This window comes from Cupressus sempervirens, chromosome 3 (genome assembly GCF_028749045.1).
Source record: "Cupressus sempervirens isolate cs-2001-9-10 chromosome 3, ASM2874904v1, whole genome shotgun sequence".
Classification (NCBI taxonomy): domain Eukaryota; kingdom Viridiplantae; phylum Streptophyta; class Pinopsida; order Cupressales; family Cupressaceae; genus Cupressus; species Cupressus sempervirens.
In genome coordinates, this window is record NC_143120.1 from 1,013,705,757 (window position 1) to 1,013,714,997 (window position 9,241).

The 9,241-nt window shown below is 35.2% G+C and overlaps 2 protein-coding genes across 2 annotated transcripts; both read left to right on the forward strand.

Moving 5' to 3' along the window:
• Window positions 1-393: 393 nt before the first annotated feature.
• On the forward strand, window positions 394-1,427 carry LOC149570186 (uncharacterized). The gene is made up of 2 exons (XM_089817113.1): window positions 394-741; window positions 837-1,427. Exons 1-2 carry the CDS (start codon window positions 394-396, stop codon window positions 1,425-1,427), a joined length of 939 nt encoding a protein of 312 aa, XP_089673239.1.
• Window positions 1,428-4,321: 2,894 nt separating this feature from the next.
• Window positions 4,322-9,013, forward strand: LOC149570187 (uncharacterized). Its single transcript, XM_089822834.1, has 2 exons — window positions 4,322-4,849; window positions 8,321-9,013. The coding sequence occupies exons 1-2, from the start codon at window positions 4,469-4,471 to the stop codon at window positions 8,789-8,791; spliced, it is 852 nt and encodes a 283-aa protein (XP_089678960.1). The 5' UTR covers window positions 4,322-4,468; the 3' UTR covers window positions 8,792-9,013.
• Window positions 9,014-9,241: the final 228 nt, after the last annotated feature.

The following is a 9,241-nucleotide window of genomic DNA, read 5'->3' on the forward strand; positions in this document are numbered from 1 at the left end:
GGTTCTTTTCTAAGACTGAATTCCTTATATCTGCATATTCTCGACTTGATAAAGCATCTTCATCAAAAACATGCTTTGAAAAATCCATGTTGCTGGCAAGTCTCCTTACTATTCTTTGTTGCTGGAGTTGCTGCTGTAATTAACTTGTTTACTAATTTTTTTGTGTTTAAGCTAACTTGCAAGTGTAGCACGGTGGCTGTATTATTACTAGATAACCCTTTTATACTACTGACATATCATAGCGTAGTATTGTATAATCATTTTGTTATGTCAACCATTATATTCGATGTGATTGTTGGTAAAAGAGTTATGTTAGATATTGATTGGTTTTTGGAAGTTCTACAGCTACCCATTGATAGTTGTAAAATGTCAATCACCAATCTTTTAACAAGAATGGATGAGGAGGTACATGTGACTGCGGTTGCTACTTCAGCTAAAAATGCCAAAGTAGTGTGGGCAAGAGAGATGGAACAAAAATTTCTTGATTTTCTTTTTGAGCAGATTCAATTAGGAAGAAAAGGTGATGGGGGCTTTAAGAAAGAAGCTTGGACAACAATACAAAAGAAATTCAATGAAGATATGCATATGAATCTTGGAAAGGACAACTTTAAAAACAAGTTAAAGACGTGGAAACAAGGTTTCAGAATTATGAAAGAGGTACGAAACATGAGTGGTTTCGCTTGGAATGAGACGACTCAATGTGTCGATGCCGAGGATAGTGTGTGGGACGAGTTGCTGAAGGTAATGTTTTGTAGCTAATATTTTAATATCAGTAAATTATCTCTCAATCAATTGTAATGAAAGACATCTAATTCTTTAATTTTTCCATCATGTAGAGGAGTTGCTTCAAAAATGCTAGAGTGTACAAGAGGCAACCGTTCTTCTACTTCAATGAGTTAGCAATCATTTTTGGGAACGACATAGCTGAAGGAAATGCAGCAGCAACAGCTATTGAGACCGAAGAAGAGGGGCAACTATTTGAAGAGGTTGTTGATCTTGATGATGATGGGGGCTTCAATACGCCTATGGATGGGGGCTTCAATACTAATGAGTTTGAAGAAGAGAACCTTCAATCAAACAATTCTACTACATCCGTAAGACCAAATCCTTCTACGCCAACAGCAAGGAGGCAAAAGAGGAAGAAGCCAAGCATGGCTAATTGTTTGGATGTCATATGCGAGAGCATCCAAAATATAGATCGAGGCATGACTAAAGGTCATAGTATAAATGTTGATAAAAGAGAAGAGAAGAATGATATGTCAAGTGCATATGCTGCCCTTAAGGCCATGCCCAGAATTACTCAAGAGACCATGATTGTAGCATATGACTTTTTTACATCTGAACCTACAAAAGCCTGGGCATTTGTAGGGATGACTGAAGAGGAGAGGGAAGCTTACATTAGATATAAGTTTGGAGGAGCTCTATAATATATTACAATCTTTATGAACTTAAAAATATTTTTGAGACTATTTGTGAATTTAATATCTTTTTGAAGCCATATGTGTAATCCTGATAGCTTATATTTTATACATTACTTGCAATAGTTGTTTCTATGTTTACGGATATAATGATATTGTTGAGTGGTTCAAACTTGTGAAGATCTATATTCTCAATCTTTTCTCTGTTTGCTTCAGCTTCAGTAGCACTGTTTTACTAATAAGTAATGCTTGAATTATGTTTTATGGATTACTCGTACAAGTTGTTTGTATTCCCCAAGTTGTGATGTATTGCTGTATGCAGTGCTGTTATGTATAAAATAACTTATATTGTTGTTGTATGCATTGTTTTATTCAGCAATCTGCATTGCTGTTATGCACAAAATAACTCATATTGTTGCTGTATGCACTTCTCTATTCAACTGTATGCACATTTTCTATTTAGCTGTATGCACTGTATGCACTTAAATTTGTATTCATGGTGAATACTTGAAGCTATACTTCCACATTAAACACTCAAAAATATGAAATTTAGGTCCAAATACTACAAGATGCTGCTACGTACTTGTCCAGCTATTACCTGTGATGTAGTGATGATAAAACACTCTTTAGCCACATGGCAAAGCACTCCCACATGCTTGTCAACTAGCAAAAAAGGCAATAGCAAATAAAGTAGTGTAGAAAGAAACTTCTTCTCTTGTTTATGTTGAGTTTAGGGCGTGTTAGTAAGTTGTGGGTTGTATCCAGATACATCCTAGCATATTAGGATGTATCAAATATGTTTCTATGATGAACTGTTGCCTGTACATGACACTTTGGATATGATACATCGTAACATGAGTATGGGATATGATTGCAATGAAGCCAAAGTTGTAATATTACATAATCCTTTATTACATTTGTCATCAAATTGAGCTCAAATAGGTTGGTACAATACTAAAAACTCTAGAGCTGTTGGAATCTCATTTAGGATATTAAAGGTTCAGTTCTATCTTTTATGAATGTAATCAATTTTATTGTTTTGGGATATAGCCTCTCTTATTATGTTGCTTAATTGTGTATGAGTTGGGAAAAGTTACATATCTACTCATTTCAATTGTATAACTTTATATTGATTATTGATAGTCATAGGCAAATTGTGAGTTGTGATTACAAATGTAAATGTGCATGTCTTCACTGTCTATAGATTAGGATTATAAATCTGAGTTCATAGGTTCTTTATACATTCATAAAACTACAAATTTGCTCCTTTTTATTTTAGAACATTGTAAGTTTAAATGAGCATGCCATGGATATTATTTTAGAAAACGAATAATCATGTGTCAAAAGTTGTAAGTCACAAGGTATTTGCAACGCTAGCAAGATTGGACTGAGAAGTCACAACATAATCCATTGAATACAAATTTCAAAATATATTTTACACTTTTGTAGTAATTTCTCATTATGTTTGTTCATTATTTATATAGGTCGATGGATTTGACAGCTTCTTCAATGTGTCGATGTGGTGCTGGACCTGTAGCAATGAAAATGTCACATACAGAGAAAAATCCTGGGCGTAAGTTTTTGTGTTGTCCAAATAAAAGAAATGGCTGCAATTTCTTTGAGTGGGTCAAAGATGACTCATCTACATCAACCACATCAAAATCTACACAAGAAGAAAGGAAAGATTGCAAGTTGTGCATTGTGCGGGAGACATCTGCTAGGGAGATTGGTTCCATGGCGAAAGCCGAAATCACATTTCAACGTAGACTTAATTCTATTCTAATATTTATAAACACACTATTGGTGATGGTGATTGTAATTTTACTAATGAAATGACCATTTTGTTGTAAAGAACTTATGATCATGGAGACTAAATCTTTTACAAACTTATGAAATGAGCAAATATTACTAATTTGACGAGTATATTATTGTGTATAACATTTTTTGTGTTTATATCTATTCATTTAAAAAATGTTACAAATTTTTTTTTTTACCGAACTTATGAAATGAGTAAATTTTACTAATTTGACAAGTATATTATTGTGTATTCATTTAATAAATGTTAACAAAAATAAATTTATCGAACTTAAGAAATGAGCAAATTTTACTAATTTGACAAGTATATTATTGTGTATAACATTTTTATGTTTATATCTATTCATTTAAAAAATGTTAAAAAAATAATTTTACCGAACTTATTAAATGAGTAAATTTTACTAATTTGACAAGTATATTATTGTATATTCATTTAATAAATGTTAACAAAAATAAATTTACCAAACTTAAGAAATGAGCAAATTTTACTAATTTGACGAGTATATTATTGTGTATAACATTTTAATGTTTATATCTATTCAATTTAAAAAATATTAAAAATAATGATTTCTTATTAATTTTATTAAATAAAATAGATTTATAAAAAAAATTCTCTTTACAATAAATTGAAATAATTAACCCAATATAATAATATATTAAAACAAATAAAATATATTAAAATAAATAAAATATATTAAAATATAAACTTAACTGTATTCCAATTCCAATATTGTACAAACAAACAAGGGAGTAACATATTCAATCAAATACTATGCGAACCAAACAAGAATGGAATTGGTCTTTTCCATTCCCATTCTCCATTTCTATTCCTATTCCAAATTTCCATTCTAATTCTCTATTCCTACGCTTGCAACCAAACGGGCCCTAATTGTAGGTAGTTCAATGTCCATTTTACATTTCAAAAAAAAAAAAAAAGGTCTTATGACATCCCATATAGCAGCTATATGTTGACGAAGTTAGCCCTCACGACTAATGACTCCTCTCCCCTAAAAAGAAATTGGAAAACCCGCAGTGAACAGAATCCTGGAAGAAGAGGACACAGGGCTGCAAAGTAATTGATTATTAATGATGACTTGGTCAGGTTGGTGGGGCTTCGATCATATCACCACGCCATCTGCAATCTTTCTCATTTATTTGCAGTTTGCCCCTCACATTCAGGTCAAACACAGAATTAAACAAGGAGACGGAATTTTTTCACCTTCTGTTCTCTGGCCATGGCTTCCCAATTTTTATTCGAGAAAACTCCCTCTTTCTACGTGCAGCTATTAGAAAAAGTTGTACTAGTTTCAGGCGTAGCGATGGGATTCATGGAACTCAAGGGCATTCATCTCAAGTACTCGAAATTTAATCAGGGGTTTTCGTCTAGCGCCCAATTATCCAGCAGAATAGCAATGCTTATTTTCTATCTGCCATCCTTTCTGATCGCCGTGCTTTTCCTCTTTTGCAAGTTGCAGTGGGTAAATGCCAGCATCTTCGTCGAAAAATTGGGTTTACTGCAGATCTCGATTAGTCTGCAGCTACATCGGGAGGCAGGGTTTAGGTTTATCATCTTAGCATCTACAGTCGCTCTTCATTTTCTCAAGAGGGTGCTGGAGGTATGTGTTACTTCACGCTATTTTGATCTGGTTTTATGTGAAATTTTCTCCTTTACATGATTTCTGGATTTTGTTAATTTCCCAGTTACGGTTTTCATACTACGAATGGCTTCAAAAATTCAGGTAGGTTTCTTTGTTCTTCTAGATGAAAAGGTATATTTAAATAAATGAATTATATTCTAATCAAAGACTTGTTGGTTACAAAACATAGCAAGACTATGGAAAAGTTTAATATGGTGTCGAAGGTACAAGCCTAGCCCAGCTTGGATAGGCTAGGAAACCAAAGCATTTTGTGCAATGGCCGAGTGGGAAATGAGCCATCCTATTTTATATTGAATCAATACGGGAAAAAAACACGTTAAGGGGGGCAGCTAAAATGCCTTCTGGAGAAGAAAAACAATTATAATAAATCAATCCAGTTAACCAAGACAACAGATATTGATTAATCGAATTCCGAAGCAGTTTGGAGACTATTTATTGATTGCGAAAGCCTACTTGCTCTTAAACTTTGTAACTGTTCAGAACATAATACATCTTTTTCATACATCTGCAGAATTTGCCATTTAACTCTGCCCAATATTTTGACTCCTAAGTAGTCCTTCAGAATTTTTAAAATGGTACTGGAGATAGGCCAGCAAAGCCAAGGCTAGGTTAGAAGCCCCATTCAGTCGCAATGTGATTCAAGTGAGAGCGTTGGAAAATGAGTCACATGAGTGGTTCTGGCTCTTACAGGAAGAGCACCAGGTGCCCTCATACTCTTAACTCCTTCCTCACCCAACCTCCTAATTGTTGGAGATATAGCTTTGCGAGATATCTTTCTCCCAAATTGAAATATATAAATAACCTATTTTTTTATTAATAATCATTGAAGGGTCCTCAATTTGAATGGACAAGACATAGAAGAGTCAAGACAATGGAGGATCTTCACTTTGTAATGACAAGACAGTGAAGGTTCAAGGCAATTTCTTCAAGAAGGAATTCACTGATAGATTTTCGACACTCTTTGCTGATTGATTGTATTAAAGGGATATTTCATTTATTCCTAATTGCCAGTTTGTAGCACCCTGGCCTGGATTCGGAGGCGCATGCGTGCTGATGCAGATGCCGTGTGGATGCTCATAGGAAGCGCATCCTTTGAGCATCCGGATGTCTAGGATGCACTTCCTGTGAGCATCCACAAGGCTTATGTGAGGTTCCAAATGCTTCCATGGGCCAAGCATAAAAAATTGACGCTCTATTGGATGAAAAAATAACTTTAAGCACATTAAAACATGTGCTAAATAACATTTTAATCCTGATTCAGATTAGTGAATCTTGAATCTTGATTGATGAACATTGAATCATGAACTAAATTTTGATTTTGTAATTGTAATGATTTTCTGATCTGCTTTGGAATTGTGAGCATAAACATATATGATATGGCTTATTAAGTTATTGGTTATTTCATTTGAATATTTGGAAATTATTAGGTATCTTGATCAATGGTGAAGTATCATATTATCAAATGATTTAATTTTGTATATATTTCTTGCATTTCTTTGTTTGTCTATATACATGCATCCAAACTCGAATTGACAACTTAGCATTTATTGTTTGCAGATATTAGGGATGATGATATTTGCTTCAGTTTTGGCCTAGTTTTTGGCATATTGTAGACCTATCTGCTGCTCTTTCATTAGTAAAGAACCATGTCGACATCAACAACATGTCGAACCATGTCTGTATTAGCAACAATAGAATCATCAACCATATAAGCAGCAACATGTGAATCCAAAACCGTATACACATTAGCAGCCATATGTAAATCCAAGTCAACCATATCAGCAGTAACTTGTACATCCTCAATCATCTCAGCGATCTCCCTGCTCACAATAAGATGCTTTTCAATTTCCATGTCAGATCCATCTATCTACTCATGAAAACGATCACATACCTCATCATCTTCAGCGAAGTCAACCTTTACCTTTTCCTCATCAGCAAAGTATCTTCTTCTCTGAACAATCCTCCTAACTGGCCAGACAACTCTCTCTTTCTGATCGGTAGATGTCAACTCAAACAAGACTCCATCATCTCTTCCATCCTCTGATTGAATTTAGCCGAAAACTTATCAACTTATCAATCAGGTTCCTCTCAAAGTGCAATTGCCTTACATTGGCGATTTGATTGCAAGACTCTAGCTCCCTCACACTCGGCGATTTGCTTTCCATCTTCGCAACCTGCCTCAATTCGGCGATCTGTTCACTCAAGGAAAACTCCATCTTCTCACACAAAGGTTTCACAACCAAAATGATCCATCTGCAAGTCCTCTGCAATTGCAAGCTTGAACCATGATCTGCCACCTCACAACAAAGAAATTTAGGGCTCCACAGACAATCAATCCACCACACAACTAGCGCAAGATCAAATTGTGCTCTGATACAATTTAATGCAGTGCAAGCCCAGGTGTACCCCCAATGGAGGTGACCTAGCCCCAGAAAATAACCACACAATGGAAAATGAGCAATAATAGAGATATTTAGATCCAAAGCAAAACTCTTTCATAAATCAGAATCAGAAGATTTACGTCCAACATGCCAGGTTCTAAGGCCTTCCCAATTATGGCCATTACAAATAAAGAAACATCTCAATCCTCATATGTGAATTCCCATCTCCAAGCTATCACTCTTCCACATGCTCCCATCTATCCCATGCTAAACTGATTCCTCTAGACATCTCAAGACACTGTACTTATACCTAGCCAGCAACAAGTTGGCCTGGCAAATTAAATTAAATAAACTCTAAGCCACCAAAAGAGCTCTAACTCCAATACAATCAATCCAATCATTATGCAAACATAGGACAAGGTGCATACATATGCCTTGAACATAACCCTAAGCTCACAAAACATAGGGTCCACAAAACCCAAGCTCGATACTCCTGCATCAAGTAACGGTATTTAATTGTAGCTGCTTTGAATTAGCTTTATCCAGGGCAATTCCTCTTGATGGATGAGCAAAAGTTTGAGTTTTGAGCCTTCATTGTTCAGTGTTTACATTCATTGTTTAACGTTCACAGGTCTTGCACCATTTCTATTGCAATTTGGAATTTTGGAGTACTATCTATGTAATGAGATCTCTCTCCCATGAGTGATGTGTATGTTGAGTAAGCATTGAACCTCATTGGCTCAAAATGGTAGAAAATCTCCCGGGAATCACCCCTGGCATTGATATGAAAGGCTGCTTTGTTATTACTTCAGAGCATTTGGCCTCTTATCTGACTGTTTGATTTTTGGAGGAACTGCAAACTTGAATTAGCAACACTGGTTCAATTGCCTCGGATGAGTTCCTCTGAGTTTGGTATTAATGAAAGATAGAATTTTAGATTATTTTGTTTCAGTAGCAACCTATAATACAAAGAATGTGTCCCTTAGTTTCATTGCCAATTTTGGTTACTGGCGATTATTAATATAATCTCTTTCTGGTTTCTGCCCAGGTGCTGTTTATTCATCAATACTCTGGAGGAATAACTAGGAGCACCACTATTATTGTATCTTTTCTCTACAGTTTCAGTGCTGCCAATCTTCTATATGCGACACAAATATGTGAGGGCTTACCGTTGCCATCTGTGGATTTGATGCCGCTAGGATTGGTCATTTTTGTTGTGGGCATAAGTGGAAATCTTTACCATCACTATTTGTTGAGCGGGCTTAGAAAGAAGGGGGAGAAAGGATACATGCTTCCTAAAGGAGGGTTATTTGATTATGTGGTATGTCCACATTACCTTTTTGAGATTATTGGCTTTTTAGGAATTGCTTTCATCTCCCAGACTGTTTTTGGTTTCAGTCTACTTAGCTTTGTGTTTATGTATCTGCTGGGCCGGAGTTTATCGACCAGAGAGTGGTACGTGAAAAAATTTGAGGGCTTTCCTTCTCACCGAAAGGCTCTAATACATTTCATCATCTAATGAGTGACAGATTTTCATTCTGAACAGATTTTTTTTTCTTGAAGCTAAACAATTGAGAAAAGAATGGAGAATTCCTTTTAAAGCCCAGAATGTTTGCCACCATGGACACTTACTGTGCTTAGGTTATGTGGTAGGCCTGTATGATAAAACTTATTTATTATTTAGGGACTTGTAAATTTTATTATTAAAATGGATAAATACTGAAACAAAGCTTATGCGCCATTATCTTTGGTTGAAGTGGTTTTCCGTAGTCTCAAAATAGCAGCTAACTCTGTAACTCTCAGCAAGGATGTTGGGATCCCAACCCATATGTGAGAATATTGTATATATGCTACAAGTACAAATTTTTTCTTAAACAGTTTTGAATCATAGCTTGCGACAGTTTGTTGTACATCAGATATGTCTAAACATGAATGTTAGATGAAAATGTGACTACAAACGCTACATTCA

Coding starts and splice junctions, on each gene's coding strand:
- LOC149570186 (XM_089817113.1), top strand. CDS start 394: ATGGATGAGGAGGTACATGTGACTGCGGTTGCTACTTCAGCTAAAAAT. Junction 742..836: donor TGTGGGACGAGTTGCTGAAG/GTAATGTTTTGT, acceptor TCCATCATGTAG/AGGAGTTGCTTCAAAAATGC.
- LOC149570187 (XM_089822834.1), top strand. CDS start 4,469: ATGGCTTCCCAATTTTTATTCGAGAAAACTCCCTCTTTCTACGTGCAG. Junction 4,850..8,320: donor TTCTCAAGAGGGTGCTGGAG/GTATGTGTTACT, acceptor GTTTCTGCCCAG/GTGCTGTTTATTCATCAATA.